At 40.0% G+C, this 18,165-nt stretch overlaps 1 protein-coding gene across 3 annotated transcripts; it reads right to left on the bottom strand.

Annotated features, from left to right (window-relative positions):
• Positions 1-319: 319 nt before the first annotated feature.
• Positions 320-16,896, bottom strand: LBR (lamin B receptor). Of its 3 annotated transcripts, none has more exons than XM_027911429.1 (15): positions 16,187-16,344; positions 15,177-15,292; positions 12,394-12,574; positions 11,225-11,416; positions 9,463-9,543; positions 8,669-8,843; positions 7,882-8,077; positions 7,109-7,161; positions 5,552-5,746; positions 4,156-4,259; positions 3,628-3,753; positions 3,361-3,529; positions 2,086-2,166; positions 1,866-1,988; positions 320-863 (listed from the first exon to the last, which is right to left on the bottom strand). In XM_027911429.1, exons 2-15 carry the CDS (start codon positions 15,290-15,292, stop codon positions 703-705), a joined length of 1,953 nt encoding a protein of 650 aa, XP_027767230.1. In that variant the 5' UTR covers positions 16,187-16,344; the 3' UTR covers positions 320-702. The 3 variants fall into 3 exon arrangements, with proteins under 3 accessions (XP_027767230.1, XP_027767229.1, XP_027767232.1); XM_027911428.1 differs by having other exon boundaries at positions 9,463-9,546; positions 16,187-16,342; XM_027911431.1 differs by lacking the exons at positions 15,177-15,292; positions 16,187-16,344 and adding an exon at positions 16,837-16,896 and having other exon boundaries at positions 9,463-9,546.
• Between the last annotated feature and the right edge of the window lie 1,269 nt (positions 16,897-18,165).

Raw genomic sequence — 18,165 nt, 5'->3', positions numbered from 1 at the left:
TGGGGTGGGAGGAGGGGACAGCTGTGCCCCTTCACTTCTCCCAATTCTATCCCTTAGTCCTCCTGCAGGCACAGGGCAGGAGTGACCATGTGAGCCTCCCTGATCAAAAAAAAAAAAATCTCATTAATGAAAAGCCAGAAGGGGAACAACCACCTAGATGAGCTGTGCCAGCTTCATGCCTGGGGCTGCAGGTTCCTCACATGGGTCAAACCCTCTGCTGCCAGCTCACTGACAAAAAAAGACCCTGCTGCTCCTCCAATTCAGGCAACTAAACTGGACTTCTGAAGTCAGGTGGTACAAGTAACACCAAAAATTGAACTGGATGGAATTTCAGCATTTATTGTATTAAGAAAATAATATACTTTATATCACAGTGCTTAATCAAATGCAATAAAAAAAAATGTAAACTCGGAATTCTAGATAAAATTTAGCTTGAAAACTTAGGGCTCCAAGAGTTTTTTAAATTCACAATTTTTTAAGAATTGAAGTCACAGCCAGTCAGTTCACATAACTCATGTATTTAAGTTTACAAGTAAATACTTTTGACGCACTCCAATGTTTGGCCTTTTTTTTTTTTTTTTTTTTCTTTTTTTCAAAAAAAGCCTCAATGACAAATGACCAAGTGCAAAGGTAAGAGGTATATTTTTATCTGCCAAGAAACTAACTTTAGAAGTAACTTTCCAATCAGGAATCTGGAGTGCTCTAGTAGATGTAAGGAAATATGCGGTACGGTACACGCTGGCAATACCTTTCCCATGCCAAGCCATATTTTTGCTTACAATGATGTTCATCACGTGCTTCTCGATGAACAAGCAAGCAGATGAAATATATCACGTAGAAATATGGTAAAATGTGGTTAAAACCTGTAAAGTGAAGTGAGAAATTTAATTTAATATAGAAAAAAAATAACAGAGATGTTAGCTGTTAACAACATGTATTAAGCCAGTGACATCCACTTGTTAAAGACTGGAGTGACACGTTTACATGCAGATAGGAAAAGACCCAAAATTCCACAAAAAGTTATCCTTAAAATTCAAAATCACAAAATCTGCCAGCTTCACTCCCAATGCATGCAAAGGTGGCACGTATTTTAGGATCTTGAATGTCAAACCCACACTTTTTCTAGTTTGATCTCTTTTAGCTTTCTCTAGTTAAACCTCTGCAGCACTGAACTGCCCCACACAAGGTTTTCTTGCTCAGAGCACAGGACTTGACTTGTAGGTGGAAAAAACGATAAGTGACCTAGAAATGTGTGACTGCAGCCCAGGAAGCCAAATATTCTGGGTTGCAGCAAGAGAAGTATGGTCAGCAGGTCGAGGGAGCTGATTCTGCCCCACTGCTCTGCTCTCCTGAGACCCCACCCACAGTGCTGTGCCAGCTCTGGAGTCCCCAGTAGAAGGAAGAGTGTGTATTCATTAACCAAAACTGCAACAGAATTTCACTCCTTTGTGTTTGATGACTTTTTTTTTCCATGTATTTTGCTTAAAGTCATCCTTACATGTGGTAGCCCCTGGTGTACAAGCAAACTCTCACTTTTGGGGAACTTCATTTGAGAACACTATAGCACACCCACTAATCTAAAAAACGTAAGGAACAACTAATTAGGAAGGAAGTCCCATCATTACTGAATGATAAAATGTCAGTAAGATGAGTAAAATCTATAGTATGTCAAATATACAGCAAGATAGAAAAAGTAAGATGAAAGAGAAAATTTCTGTCATTAAACCTATGACAGAAAAATTGGCCATTCAGTGTGTTATAGGGTTTAATATCCCAAATAATTATCACTTTACAATTCAAATCCAGCCAGATGCCAAAACATAAAAGCGTTTTTTATAAAATCCACTTTAGTTTCAGAAACGTACCACAGGGTAGGGACCATGCTAGAGCCATGATGATGTCACCGAGATAATTAGGGTGACGAACAAAACCCCACCAACCCGTGACAAGAAGTCCTTTTCCAGTTGCAGTGGGTATAAATTTCAGATCTGTGAATAGAGTATTGTAGTCAATACAACACTTGAAATATATATTTAAATACCACAAAGACACATTGTATAGCAACTGAATAAAAAATGTACTTACTGGCCAATTTGGGATCTGCGGGATTCCTTCGGAAATTATTTTTCTGAGAATTTGCACTACGGAATATGTAATACCCAATACCTGAAAATAAATATGATTTATTTTGCATTATTAGTACTTTCCAGATTTCTTTACTTCAGCAAAACTACTAACTCTTATCACTTCAGCCTTTTTCCTCAGAGATGCAACTGATACTTTCTGGTTTACAGAATCCTAACAAGACAGAAATGACATCAGAAACCTGAATTCCATATGCTCTTACACCTTACTGACTTTCTTAAGATTTTGGAGAAGCTTTATTTTGACATCTATTTTTTACATTTGTATCTGACATAGTTTATTAATGTAACACTGAGTGTGAAATTCACATAAAGGTGATGTGCTGCACTTTGTAAAACAACAGGTCTATTGCTTGTATTTTGCTACAGTGCCTACTCCATACACTGACCAACAATTTACAAGTTCACAGCAATAAAAGAACCAGACAATGAACTATCTAATTGTGAAATTAATTTCCCTCATCGTTTTCACACAGCAGCTTAAATCTGCTTTTACCAAGGCTGTACTGAGCAAAGATGATCAAAATATATTTCAAATAGAGATGTTCTTAAAAAAGTAAGTAAAACCATTACTGAAGATGAAAAAGCGCTGTTGTATTTCTAAGTATTGCACATATTAAGTTGTATGCCTTTTTAATTTTTTCAAGTGTTTAAATTCTTTGCCATGTCTATAAAAAACAGGCAGGTTTTTCAGGTTTACTGTTCAGGTAAAAGGGACAAACTACAAGGCTGTGTTGGTGCAAACTCAAGGTCACCTAAAGAGGAGACATGAGATCCTTTCTCAAAGCACTCAGTTAGAAAAAAAAGTTTTCCTTTGACATGTGTGTGTAACTTGGGCACCAGGGAAGGAGATGCAAACACTGAACCTAGGGAAAAAGTAAAGCACAGCCAACAAGGTACTGACTTCTTTTTTAACTCACTCACAATCATCCAGATTAACAGATATGTTTTAAAGTCAAATTCTAAACATTTCAAGTCACTTAACTCCAGAGAGCATCCACCTAAAGATGCCTCTCAACAGAACGATTAGGTGTTCAGTCTCATCTACCCTTCATTTAATAAATATATTCTTTGCATTAAACAGCAGCCAGGCACGTGCTTCCACCAGCTCTAATACAGAAAACAGGAGCACTGTATCTGAGCTAAAGCTCCACCTCACATCTCAAAGAAACAAAATCAGTACTAGGTTGTAACGATAACATTTACTGTAACTTACAGTTCACAACAGTAATTGCGGCAGCAACAGGCCAAGAAATCACCGTAGGATGACCCACTAAATAGAAGGCCTGCAGACTGTAGACAAATGGAACCCACACCAAATCTCCAAATGCCAGCATGAATCCAAATCCATCATGGGTAATATCCATTGTAGTCAAAATGGCTTCCTAAAAACAAGGAGGAAGGAATTTAGAATTTAAAAAGCCTCCTTCATTTGACACTGCACTCAGAAATGCTAACACAGTTTAACAAGACTGTCATTTACCTCGTTCCAAAGAGCATCCACCACATACAGAAGCTGAAAGCTGTTCACAAGTATCATTGACAGGGATGGCATACTCAGATTGTGTATCTTCATCTCAGCCAACAGCATTGCCAAGTTTATAACAACCTAGTTTAGAAAATATTTTATTTAAAAATTTCCTTGTTCAAGTGGTCTTTTCAGTTACACTGTAGAACACTTTAACATAGATATTTTTAACAAGGTTTGAGTTTAAAAAAAAAAAAAAAGCCAAAGTTTGCAACTAACCACACTTTCAAAACCATATAACCTCAACATATGAATATTTAAAGAAAGGTTTTCATTTCCCACAAAGCAAAGAAGCTAGAAATTTCCCTAAAGTGAATTAAAATGGTCATAAAAAAATCTGGCAATGTGGAAATGTTTTTCAGTACTTCCCCCCCTCCCCATTTATAAATATACATAAAATCCTTCATACCAACTATACATATAAAACCCCACAATCTCTGTGTAATATTTAAGCAAATAAAATAACTAGGATTACTGACTCACCCAGCCAATTAATCCTGGACGCAACTCACAGAAGTATTTAAGGTCAAAACTGCCAATACGAGGGTTTAATTCATGTCCAGTAAAAAAATCATAAATAAAATACCCTGCAGATAAGACACAGCCTCTGTTAGCAATACTATTCATTTTTATCTCCCACTATACTCAGTCTCACAAATAAGATCCTACTTTCCATTAACGCTCTCCCCATTATCAATTTTTAAAAGCTTTTATATTGGGGGAAAAAAATTGAAGAGTATATGCAAAATACAAAGCAAAATCCATATGCTTTGTATTTGAAGATGCCCAAATATTTTATTTATTAAGAGGATTAAACACTTTAGAAGTTACTATTAGCTTATTTCTCCTTGACACCTGTTCCTTATTTTCAGCTTCATCCTGAAGCTCACATCACAGTCTCCATGAACATCATCTTACGGCATTAATTAATTCTATTTTCCCTCCTATTTCATTGGGTTTTTTTCTGGGAGAAAGAATTCCTTTAGCTATGATTACCTGTCCATTAAAAGAGACAAAGAAGCAAAATGCCTGGACTTCAAGATACCCTGGACTGAGTCTGCAAAAAACACTTTGCAGAAAACTTACAGAATGCTACTATGGTACTTGCAGAGAGTAGAACTGCACTTTTTGAAGAAAAAAAAAGTATGATAATTTATTTCCCTTCACACACAGAACATGCTGCACTAACCACAGAACTAAGGGTATTTGAATACTTCATTGTAATACACTGAGTGTTCTGTCCGTGAACTTCCTTTCTCAGTCACCCTTAGTCATTTATGATGGCAGTTCGATATTCAGTGCTAACAGACTTCTCAATCTATCCTTTGTCCTACAAAAACATATGCATATAATTGATACTTTCTAGACAGGTAGTCTCATGACTGAATCAAAATCTCTTTTGAAAACTCCACTCAGCTAAATAGAATTTCAAAACACATGGCAAAATAAAAGTTTAGAAACGCACTGCAGTTTCAAGTTCTGTACCCGACTTCCCACTGCCAAAACATTTACATTTTTCAGGGTTTTTTTGCATTCTCAGCTGTTTCAAGAAAAGGCAGGGGCACTATGAAGCAAACTACACAGGCCTCTCAGACAAAAAAATCCTGAAAACTGAAAGGAAGGAACTCTCCTCTCATCATAGGAGACCACACCAGCCAAGATCTTATTCCATAGAAAATTCAACGAAAATTTTAAGCATTTTACAGTATCCAAGTGAGAACAAAAATTTGCCAGTTAATTTTTAATGTTATCTTTACATTTGTAGAAAGTGAAAGTCAAAGTATTATATTAACAAGCCCTAAATCCTAGCCTTTAATTCATAAAAATGAACTGCAGCAGACAGTTGGGAAGAAGTTATCCAAAATATTTTATAACTCACCAGAATTTCCACCTGGTGCCAGTTCTTCCTCAGGTGCTTTCAGGGACCGAACATACAGATAAATGCTCAATGCCAAAGAAAAAGCTGCAGCTGACACTGCAAACTGCATGAAGTGATCATACAAATAATGAAGTTCAAACTGAAAGTATAATAAAATTCCAATAGCTGCAGCAGTGAAAATAAAAGCATAAAACCCTAAAGGATGTAGAAGAAAGATATATTAGCCAAAATAAAAAAAAATACCTTTCTAGTAGAACCTCCCCAAGCTATCTGCATTTTCCTTTTTTTCCAAGATTTGCCCATATTCCAATAATGTCTTACACATCCCAAGCTCTCAGTCCAAACTTCTGAGGACAGGAGGCAGGAGCACTCCTACATTTTTTATAACACAGTATCTAATTTCAGGTTGTAGTGGAAAAATGGACACTGACACTACTAACTGATAATAGCAAGTCATATACAACTTGATACAGACAGCAGGTGCTAAACTATTAAGTAACTATCAAGTCAAAACTTGAACACAAAACTTTGTACCCTTTGAGAGTATCAAACCATGCGGAATGGATTGATGCTCTAATATGAGCAGGCAATTCCACACTGCTCTCATCAAGGGACTTTCTGTAAACCTGGTCACGGGGTCACAGTAGTTGAGGTTAGAAGGGACCTCCACAGCTCATCTAATCTAGTGCCTCCTGATGTTCAGACGGAGCCTCCTGATGTTCAGATGGAACTCCTGTGCTTCAGTTTGTGCCCACTGCCTGGCACTGGCCACGTACCATCAAAGGTATGAGATAACCTCAATATGACTCACTTCTGCAGGATGTGATTCCCCCTGTTTCTGTGATTTACAGCCCTATTCTGACTTTAAAATGGTGCATCTTACCAGACTATGTTAAACCTCAACTATTTAATTTAACATTTGGATTCCACTACTACCAGACAATGTCCTTGAACTGACTAAGTCAAATAGGCAGTGTGGAATACCCGCAAAGCATCAAAGTGCACGTTCCTATTAAGGCCAGAAAAAGCAGGACTGCTGAAGTATGTTAAACCATACTCTTGAACTAGATGAGAAACTTGCCTTACTCATAGGAAGCGAAATCAGTTCTAATTAAGAGCTCTGAACTGTGACAGGTGGGAATAAGAACATCTTAAATCACAACATTCTTCTGTAAATCAGAGACATCCACGATGATCTAGACACAGGGGATGGGATGTCTTCAGATCACTCCTCCTGAACAACAGTCTTTGCCACATGAGCATCACTAACACTTCCTGATAGACAACTCCCCATTTAGCAAGGAATATGACAGGAGCCACAACTGAATGCAGATCAGGTGCCCTGCATAGTGTAATGTCCTGCTCTTGGGGCAGTTAGTTCCTGATGATTACTAACCATCTTCTTCCAAGAAAAAGTTCACCCTACTTCATAAAATATTTACAACACATACAGTTTAACCATAGGATGTATCTTTCATAATTTGTATTTTATGGTGCTGAGCACTGCAAATCACATATTGGAATCAATCTCAGAATAAGCAACTGCAACATGCTTACCATTTATCCGGTACTGTAGTTTCTTTCCATTTGAAAGAGGCAGGCCTTCTACAGTCTAGGAAGAGTAAAATACTAGTGTTCAACAAAGTACTTTCTGGGAGCACTAGTGGGGGAGGAAACCAAGTACTCTGCCAGAAAGACATTCAAATCAAGGTAACCAGCTGGACACAATCAAATCTGAGGATTGTGCTAAAAAAATGTACCTTAGATATCAAAAGGTTAACCGTTTCAATTAAAAAACTTTTAAAAAATAAATCTCTTCCTAACCAGCCTCAAGAAAGCAGAGCTGCTCCAATTATTGTTAACTACTTTAGTGTCCTTTCACAATCTGTCAGTAGCCCTAATGTCAAAAGAGCATTCGCCAGATATTCATATGGTTAGAATGGTTTATAGCTTTGTGTAAGTGAAGATGATATTCTAAAATGCTGGATATCCATAAGAAACTGAGTATCAAACGGTTTGTGAATTTAAAAGTCAGATACCTGAAATTCTTCTAGAATTCTATCAAGTTTTATCCATGCTTTGATCTGAATGCCTATATAATGCTTTCTGCCTCTTCTGCTGAAAGACTCTGAAATGCACGAATTCTTAACAAACTGTGCTGTTTTAAGCTTACAGAAATCTGCAGTAGCCATATCCTGCCTTATTATGGAAAATTATTTATTTGTTTTCAAATTTGCTGCATTAAGAACACACCCCACCCAATTAAGAACACACACCGCCCAATGCACAGATCAGTTGCCCATAAAGCCCCAGTTGCTACCACACAGCCTACCTTTCCAATCGGCAGCAAGTAAAACAGAGCTTGAAGGAAAAACCACAGGACAAAAATACCAAACACCCTCGTCTCCCAAAGACTTTCAATTGCTGGAAGAGGAGGGAAGTTCATAAGACTGGGGTCATCTTGTTTACACATTAACAGCAAGTAGAATACAGTAGCAGGCAGGAGAAATATCAGCATGAAGGTCCCTGTAAACAGACATCATGGAATATTAGAAGATAAACATAAAAAAATAAAAAAAAACCCAACAGTTTCAATTCCACTGAAAAAAAAAGCTCAATATTTACTTTAGTAAAAAAGAAAAGGTTGTCTGTCTATTCCTGAAGCAAGACAGCAGCAATCCCTAGTCTCATAATGGGACAGACATTTTTCTCACTTCCATACAAGGTCATCTACTGAAGGATCACACTCACTGCATCCCCTTAAAACTGGTCAAAAACCTGTAAAACGAATACTTTACTGTCAAGTTCAAAGCACCTAAGTTTTGAAAGTGTAAAACCTTTGCTAGTTACTTCTAAATTTAATTTAGAAATACTTAGATCTCACTGTGCGAGAGACGGTACAAGATCTTCACTGTATTTCACACGAGAACCAATGTAATAATGGTTCTTTGACTGCCATCATACCAAGTGTGGCACTATCATACCACTCTGAACTCTACAAACCAGGGTCCAAAAACCTGGAAAAACTGTTCTTGACATGACAGTGCGGTCAGTAAGTAAAAAAACCCACAGAACAGTACTAATTTTCAACTATTAAAAGACAATTTGCACACATACCAATTCTTCCCCCAAACTCCAGCTCCTTTGTTTTCGACAGCGCTTTCTCAATTGTTTTTACTGTCGTAAAAATCTTTTTCTCTGAATATATCTCATCTTTCTTCCTTTCATCTTTCCTTGAACGCAGGCTGTACTGTTCAAAATGCTTTACTTCCAGGTCCGGTTTTAACTTTTGCTGTTAATGAACAAAAATAAGTTACTAAAATGATTCCCAGTGATTTCAGCTTATTTTACTCCAGTATTTTATATTTAGAAGACATTACTCACTATAAACCACTAATGTACAATGTCTTCTATACAGTAGAAGTTTATGCATTCACATGAAGGGACTGCTAAAACCAGAGTTATTGTGATCAACTATGTTGTGATTTACATATCAGCAGCAGTTCCAGTACAGGTCACGCATTCCCACCCTCCTCCTTTCCCTTCTGCAATAACCCTGTGCATTAACTGACAATCAGGACTAAAGAGCTGATTTGGCTGAAATTTAAAACACTTTCTACAGACAAATATTCACACTGTAAAAGCATCAGAATGAATATAAGAGATGGTTCGATGGAAAAAAGAAAACAAACCAAGAAAAATGAACATTATGCAGCTCTAGTATTTTTCCCTTCCCAATTTCATCTCCCTCTCCCCTGAAATTGGTTTGCTGGACAGCAAATTTACTGGACCTCAAAGTTTTATGTTGCATTCTATTTTTGCTTGATTACTGTAGTGCCTTTGTCTATGAATTTCTGAGATAGCCAAGTTAGAATGCAAGATAAAACTAAGAGCAAATACAGTGTTCATACCTCCAAGATTATGCGGGATGTATCATTTTTTTCCGTATTTTCAGGTTCACCGTTGTACCTTTTGGTGTTATTCTCACTCGGCTTCTGGTTAAAAGGAGAAATATAATTTTAGCTTTCTGAAAATAAAAGCTGCATTAAGTGTGAGTATATTATGAAAAATTAAGAACATTGTCTAGTTTTTTTTTGGCAACTGCAACTGCTCTGGTTTTCTCCACCGGAAAACAAGAGGGTTCAATATCCAAAGTACACAGTTTCAGTTCACAAACAAGTAAAGGAAAAGGTTGGGGTTTTTTTTTAATAAACTGTGAAATTAAGAGAGAATACAGCTTCCGAGTTATTTTAACTTATCATTAGGAACTGCCAAGCACAAAATACATGTCTATTTAATATTGCTAGTGTCAAGCAGGGGAAATTCAGTGTCCTGTACATGGCACTGCTCTGCAGGACTGAGAATTGGTTTTCCATTAAATATCTTTGAAGAAATAAATTGTCTTACAAAAATTCCTTTCATGAGCCTAGCTTACACAACTCTGGGAAGACACGACTCGTGTTCTGTTTCATTTCACCCTAAGCTCGGTTGGACAGGACCAGGTCAACCCAGTTGTACAACAACCAAGATCAAAGCTACTCCTCAATTAGAAGTCATGAGAAAAAGACAAAAGATATTTTAACCTTTTTGTCCCAAAAGGTTCAAGAAGTACAAAAAACAAAGTGTAGCTGCTGGCTACAAACTACTTAAAATGAACAGGTGGTCCACAGGCACTGGGTCACACAGCTCAAAGCAGTTCACCAAAAAACAAAAATCACAGCAACTTCAGTGCCAAAGAGTGCTTTCAATAGCAGCAACTTACTGAACTTATCTACTTAGTTTAGATTGATCTAGTTTAGTTTAGCTGAAACCCAACTAAAACCTGTCTATTTTTAACAGGTCAGCAGAAGAGACTTCCAGTTCAAGGGACTGTGTCTGGGACAAGTGAGAAGCTATCTCAAGGGCTCAAGAGGCAGAAGAAATGCTGTTTGTTTCTTAATAAAGAAACATCACCTCTACTGTTCTTCACTTACAGATCACCAGAATAATTTTTAACACTTGTTCTAATCTTCACAAAAATGCCAAGAACAAAACCAATAAATTTCAGTTAAATACCAGATATTTGATAAACTTTGAAATCCTTAGAGGCTATTTTCATAACGAAAACAGTTTTGCAAACAGTATCAATCAGTAAGGCCATATTTAAATATTCCACACTTGAATTCTGCAACAGTTCTCATACATTTTTCATTACTGCTGTAATCAACTGTATATGATAATAGAACTCATTTAATTTAAACTTCTAATACCTACCTGCTATGTATTGATCAAAACATCTTAAAAATAGGCTGGCTAACTTCCTTTGCCCCGTTTCACAGTGGAAGCACATGGCTAACAATGATTTAATATTAAGAGGTAAAAAGAATTTGTGTGTGTTTGGATTCTGAGAACTTCACAGCATCAGCAAATTCAAATGGAATTTGATAACGTAAGTTTACATTTCAATAACTTCCTCAAACTCTGAAAGCCAGAAACCCTATTTTCAAAGAAAAAAAAAAAAAAAGGTACTTCTGAGATACACTTTTGCAGCTAATTATGTTGTTCAAGGAACATGACCTACAGGTGGCTTGAAAAACCCAGTAAGAATGAAACCAATCTTTCATAAACAGCAAAAATGTGGGTTTAGAAAAAAATCTGGCAAACCCACACACAAAGAACAAACAAAATTAATACCGCTGGTAGAGCTAAGCTGGTTTCCTGAATGGTTTTCTTTTTGTCGTCTTTATGTTCTCTGCTTTGGGAAGAAGAACGACGTCTCCCTCTCCCTGGCCGACCAGGGGACCTGGATCGAGATCTGCTGGTGCTTCTTCTGGAGGGAGAACTTGAAGATGACTGGCTCTTCCTGTGCTTGAATGATGACTGAGACTGAAAGAAAGCAGAGGAGAAAGCAAAATCTTATCTATATTCCAAAGAAAAATTTTAGAAACAAGGTGGCATTTTTTGTAACAAGGACCCTGGCATAGATTTGTAGATTTGTCTCTAATTTTCTTAATTGATGCTGTACAAAGGCTGTTAAAAAAGAGCAACTGCAGCATACTCATTTTGCTGGTAACTCCCAAACAATCCTGTCCCAGGTCCAACTGCTTCTGACAATTCCTATCAGAACTACAGAAATCAGGATATGGATGTAAGCTACCAATGCGAACACCAAGCTCTTAGGCCTCTCAATCCTTTTCATAAGGAATTTAATTGATAGTTGTCTCTTAAGCCCTAAGAGACTGCTCTCATTTCCATATTTCCATTACTCAGCTTTATTAATGCATTTGACATAGCAAGATGTCATCATCTGTTTAAGGCAACACAGATCAAATCAACCCTAAAAAAATCCAAGTCAGCTAAATCATTTACTTAGATGCGATAGCTAATTTTATAGACAGTTTTCCACAACTTATGTGCTTAAAGGGTACACACTATTTATATTTATAATGATCCTTAACTACAGGTTTTCATTTGTTTCCAAATTTTCTTATTTAGAGGTGGAAAAATGTCAAATTAGCATCAGCCCTCTGATTACTGCTTTTATAAGGTACCCCACACGGATTTTTCATGAAGAATCATGTTAGAGAGTTCCCAAAGGATCAGACTTGGTTTTGCCCAAAAACAGCACCGTTTCTTTCAACATAAAGCAAACAATCACACTTCTTTAAAGATGGGGTTTCAGAACTTGACTACCTGAGATGTCACACAGGAAACAGCTAATATTTAGCACCAATTCCTTGAAGACATAGTTAACAAAAACCTGTAAAACGACTATCTAATCCAAAGTTCCACTTTTAGCTACATCACAGAGTCAGTGTAATCTTCCACTAGAAACACTGATACTTACATACATGTGTACTCACCCTTATATCACTTTCTTTCAATGCAAGTTCAGTTCCATCTTTGTACTTGACAGTATAAAGATGAGCAATATCATCATAACTGGTCACTTGTACTTCATAGTACAGGACACTTCCTGGCCAACGGCCCATCACCACCTCGCCATCAGCATACTTCCGGCTTGGCATTTTCCAAAGAGAATCCCTAGAAAATAAATAAGTCAGTGCATACGACAGCCAAATATTAGGTTTAATTTCCCCCTACTCTCTACAGAAGTATCATTTAGGCTGGAAAAAAACAACTCTCTACTTTAAACAAAGAAAAAGTTGTTTGATAAGAAAACGGCAATGATTTATTTTCCAAATAGAGTGAAGACCGAAGATACACGTTCTGGAAAAGTGTTCCAATGTACTAGACTAGTACTCAACTATGATATACAACCTCCATCATCAGGCAGAGCAAATATTTAACCAAAATTACATAATGCAGCTCATCTTATCTAGAGGACAAAATGCAAATTGGATGGTATTTATGAGTCCTCTAACCCACTTTCCCTGTGGTTCTACAGATATTACAGACGTGATGATTTCTAAATATTAAACATTCCCAAATCTCTTCAAAACTTACAGCCACATTACATATTTTTTTCAACTTATTATGCCAAATATTTGAAAGTTAGGAAACTTCAGAATTTAGGCTCCTGTCTGGGCAGAGTTATTTTCTCTTTTCCATCTATTTAGCACAAGGTTTGTAAAGCCTTTTGCAGGGGCCCACAGGAAAACAAAGTACAGTATCAGAGCCATCACACAGTAACCTGAAAAACTAAAGTCTATCCCCCTTTCAGCACCTTAAGGTTTTTACTTGATATTAGCAAAACATGGTGCAAGTGACTACTACCCTTGATTCACCCCACCAAGTGCTGGAAAAACCCCACAACTACAACTTAGAGAAAGTTGTTTTTAAATGTAAAGTCCTGTATAACTGTTTGTAAAATGCCTTATATTGTGTCATTGCCTTCTGAAAATAAATATCCAAAGTAGAACATACTTTTAACCTGAACTTCATAGTCTCAGATCTCACATATCAAGTGAGGCTACCTTAAAAGTCTAAGATAAAACATATACCAATGTATATATTAGCACCACCTGTACAGTGAACACAGGAACTTAGAATGGATGGGGGGAGAGGGACAGGACACAAACAAACCAACAAATGTTTTTGTGTCAAAGCATTTTAACTTGTTTGCTATAAATAAGATGTGATGCCACATAAACTGAGGTGAAAGCAAGTATTTAACTAGATACTCATTCATTACACATTAACTAACCTGCAGGGAAAAGTTAGATTCTTGGGGGATGGGGCTCAGTGAGGTTTTTTTTCATCAACATTTGTTCTGGCATTTTCTGAAGCTGCTGCTGTTAAGATTTTAAACCTATGTAGCTCTCCAAGTCAAAGAAACGAAAAACTCAGCAAAACTCCCTCATATGGATTTTACTGCTAATATTCCTAACTGCTTCAGAACAGAAATATCTGGCCATCTCCTCTGCTGTAAAACATTTGAAGGAGAAAAAAAGGAGTTTTATAATTTGATTTCACTAACACTTGCCAGCTGGAAAAATTATCAGAGTTCTAGCCTATGCTTGTAGGCACATGCTCTTCCAGCTCCTCTGTCTTCTAACTAGTGTTTCTTGTCCCAGCTTCCTGTTAATGTCTTATTCTTTCTGAATTCCCACTCCTTCAACTGTTTTATCCCAGTCAGTTTAACCCACTCAAATTCATAGCCCTGTTTCTGACGACTCCATGAAATACAACTTCCATATTTTCATTTCAAATTCTTCATTCTCTCCTCATCCCCCCCGCTCTTTGATTCTTTCAGGATTTCCTGTCTTTTCTGCCCTTGTTCACCCAAGCATTTCCAGTTCCTCTTTGCCACCTCTGGGCTCGAGCCTGATCTCAATCCCCATCTCTGCCTCCTTGGCCAATTTTCTCACCCAAAAGACAGTTCTTCAGCAGATCCATGTCTACTACTGCTCTTTCCCCAGCCTCCCACAGTTACAGCTTCCTCCTCCTCTTCCATAAATAGTCTAAACACCGATCCTCCAGCTTTCACCAGATGTCATAACCTCACACATGACTTCATTTCCTCTCTGCTGTTGTACTTCCTGCACTCCAGCCAACTGTTTCTTCTGTTGACCTGGAGCACCTCAGCCATCATCTGTGAATTTAGAGCCTGACCAGGACAAAGCTGGCAGATCTTCGGACAAAGGTGGGAAATACAAAATCTTTGGAGGGTAAGTCCTTTTTGCAAAGGGGAAACGTTTTTTCAAAAGCTGTTATTAAGGACATGTACACTGATTTTTACATTTTTTAACAACCACTTCAAAATTTAGATAAAATTTCATGGGATAATGATATGTAACTCTCTGCTAGACTTCAACAGTTTTGTATGCAAACATAAAGACAGCCGAAAGAAAAGGTAACCTGATGATTTAATTCTTGTAAAAAGCAGGAAGACCTTCCCCTCCCCCAAACTGGTTCTAAAAAGGAGCTGGTTAGTTTGAAAAAATTGAAAAATGTGGCTGAAGAACCTGTAGCTAAATCAATTCAGCCCAATGTAGATATCACTGATATGAAATTCCTGAATAATAAATTTAAGCAAGTGCAAATACTATCTTCTGACTCAAAAGTAATGAACAATCTTATTAATGGGAAAACCTATATATTTTTCAATTCTTTTCCTTAATTATTAAAGCTTAACAATAAGCTCAATCATTAAAGACTAAAAGAAATTAATATAAATTCTTACCCTATCAAAAGTAACCACCATGTTCTGCACCTCAGTGCCTCCTGTGAAGGAGGTGTACAATCCTCATTCCTGCTATCCCACTTCAAAAAGCTACACCTTTTAAAGTCAGCCTTCATCTGTTCAGATAACAGACAAGATTACTGACATCGAGAAAAATAAAGACAGGAAGTCTTTAAAAAAAAACGCACCTAAGAGATTACATTTTGAATGTACTGCTCTTTCAAGCTCTACACACACCCCTGACAATTTTCAGGGTATCAGCTGGCGTCAGCCTAATGTTCACAGCAGTCCTACACAAGACGTTCAATTCACAGGGCTTCAAATTATGTATCCAAGGAAAATCATTTCATATGATGAACCCCGTGCTGTACAGACATCAGATTGCAACTACAGTTACTTATGAGACGAAGTTTGTGTTTTCTGCACCACTATCATTTTCCTTTAGAAACCCAGACTCAAAGGGAAATGGAAAAAACAGATTTTATATCCTAGATCAAGCAAGATAATTAATACGAAACTCCTTGGAGGTTAAAAGTTGGCCAAGAAGAAAAGTTACTGCTGACTCAACCAAGAATGAAATAAGTAAAGAGAAACATGGCTGAGAAACATATTAACCCACGCATCCATTTCTGGTCTATCTTAGTGGCTCTCTCTCTAGAGATGTGGAAAGATATTTCACTGTGGAGAAATAAGACTACCAGCTTGTAGCCACTGGAAGATCATACCTCATCATCAGAGGTTGGGTACCTAGTTTTAAGAGTAAATAAATAAACACTAAACAAGCTTTCCCTCTTCAAAGATCAAAGTTCATACATATTCAGTGGTTCCACTTACTAATTCTGACACCTCACCACTGGTAGATAATGTTCTTTATGTCAGAGGAAGGAGCCATTTGAATGCAAGAAGAAATGCAAGAGAATAAAGAGAGCACTGACAGTCGAGGCTAACAAGACACAGCCCACACGGAAAGTTGCTACTGAATTCATTAAAGAGACTGAGCTGTGCACGACCCTTCCAGCATCACCACTACACTGTCCACATTTCCAGCTCTTCACCTCCAGACGGTGAAAACACCTAGCCCTGTCCAAGCCAAATCAGCGCCACCGCTACAAACAAGCACACATCAGCCTCAAAGTAAAAATTAAAACCCATCAACCCTGGGGCCGGGAAACGAGGGATCTCCCCTTTAAAGACGCTCTCCAGCGGCAGCACGGCGGGCGGCGCGGCGGGGACCCGCTCTCCCCGCGCAGGAGGCTGCGAGGCGGCGTTGACAGGAAGGGACCCACGTGCCGGGCCAGGCCCGGCCCCCCGGCCCCGCCTTGCCCGCGCTCCTGGCCCGGGCCTGGCGCGGGGCCTCCGCCGCGGGGGAAGGGAGGGAGGGAGGGGCTGCGCCGCCCCTCGGCGGCCTATCCCGGCGCAGAGCCCGGCGCGGCGGCGCCGAACAAAGCGGGAGCGCCCGGCCCGGCCACCCCCGGGGTCCCCGAGCCAGCGGCCCGCGCCGCTCCACCCCCAGAGAGGCCCGAGCGCGGCCACGGCGGCGGCGATCAGCGGGAGCGCTTCCCCGCCGCGGGGAAGGCCGCGGAGGGAAAGCCGTTGGGAAGGGGTTGGGAGGGAGGGGGAGGCTGTTATCCCGGCCCGCGCGCGGCGCCATGCCCGTTACCTGGATGCCGCCCGCGCGGGGCCGTGCCGGAGGCGGATCCGCGGAGCGGCGGGAGCGGGGCGGCAGCGGGGCCCGAGCGCGCGCCGCGCTGCGCCGACGGAACAACCGCCCCGCCGAGCGACGGTTACGGCCGCGCGCACGGCCCCGCCCCCTCGCCCGCCCGCCAACCGCGCCCATTGGTCGGGACGCGCCGTTTGAATCGCCGGGTGGCCGCACCCCATTGGCCACCCGCGCCATGGCGCGGTCCGGCCCCCCTCCCCCTGCACCCGCGCTGCCTCGGGGAGCGCGCACGGCCCCGCCCCGACGTGAGGGCGGTGAAGGGGGAACCGGGAGCGGTCATCGCCCCCACCTTCCCCTCACTGCGGCCGGGGGAGGATGGCGAAGAGGGAAGGTTGCTGTCTCTGTGGTCGTGGCGGTGGGGGCAGGCTCAAGCCGCCTGCGCCGCACAGGCCCCGCGGCAGGGTGGTAAACAAAACCCCCGTTTTATTTACGGAGCACTCGCGGTCCAGCCGCCTCAAGAGCCGCCTCCGGCACCGCAAGTGCTCCTGCACTGGCCGAACAGCAGCCTGTGCTGCCTCCAGCATTCATCAACGCCAAAATGTAGTAAAAAGTAAAAAAAGGGGAGGGGGGGCAAAGCGGAGGCAGCGAGACCGCGAGTGTTCCTACACTGACCGAACAACAGGCTGTGCTCCCTCCAGCACTGCACTTCCAGCATTAAATAAAGGCAGAATGCGGTAAAAATGCGGTAGAAAGACGCTGAAAACACCCCCTATCTCTCTCCAAAAGAAGAAAAGGGGGAAAAAAAGCGGAGGCGGATTTTGAGGCGGCGAGACCGCGAGTGCTCCCACACTGACCGAAGAGCGCACTGTGCTCCCTGCACCTCCAGCACCCAACAAATCCAAAATGTGGTAAAAATGCAGTATAAACAGCCCCTCTCTCTCCGAAAGAGAAATAAAAAGCAGCAGCGTGTGGTTACCCTTGTCCTTTTGAGGCAACTTTTCCAGAAAGGCCATTCAAGTTCCTGACCAGATTTTGAAATCAGGAAGTCTAAGCAATATTTGAGAGGGCAGATGAAAAATGGCTTGTGAAAAAGTTAACAAATCGTCCTTAACAGTGAAGTTTAGTGTTCAAATAAGTTGTTTCCAGTGTTGGGATCTTAAAAGTGATTAAGTGCTAATACAGCCGTGTTTGTGTTTGCACAATATGTATGGACCTCTCAATTTGTCTAAATTTGGATGCAGGCTGACAAGTGATATTCTGTTCTAATAAAGCTTTCTAAATGAAGGAAAATTCCCTAAAGACAAGACCACCATTGTCCCATACAGAAAA

The sequence above is a fragment of the Empidonax traillii genome, unplaced genomic scaffold (assembly GCF_003031625.1).
Source record: "Empidonax traillii isolate 1590-97213 ecotype Southwest subspecies unplaced genomic scaffold, ASM303162v1 scaffold31:size1920502, whole genome shotgun sequence".
NCBI lineage: Eukaryota > Metazoa > Chordata > Aves > Passeriformes > Tyrannidae > Empidonax > Empidonax traillii.
This window is presented reverse-complemented; position numbering and strand designations above follow the sequence as displayed.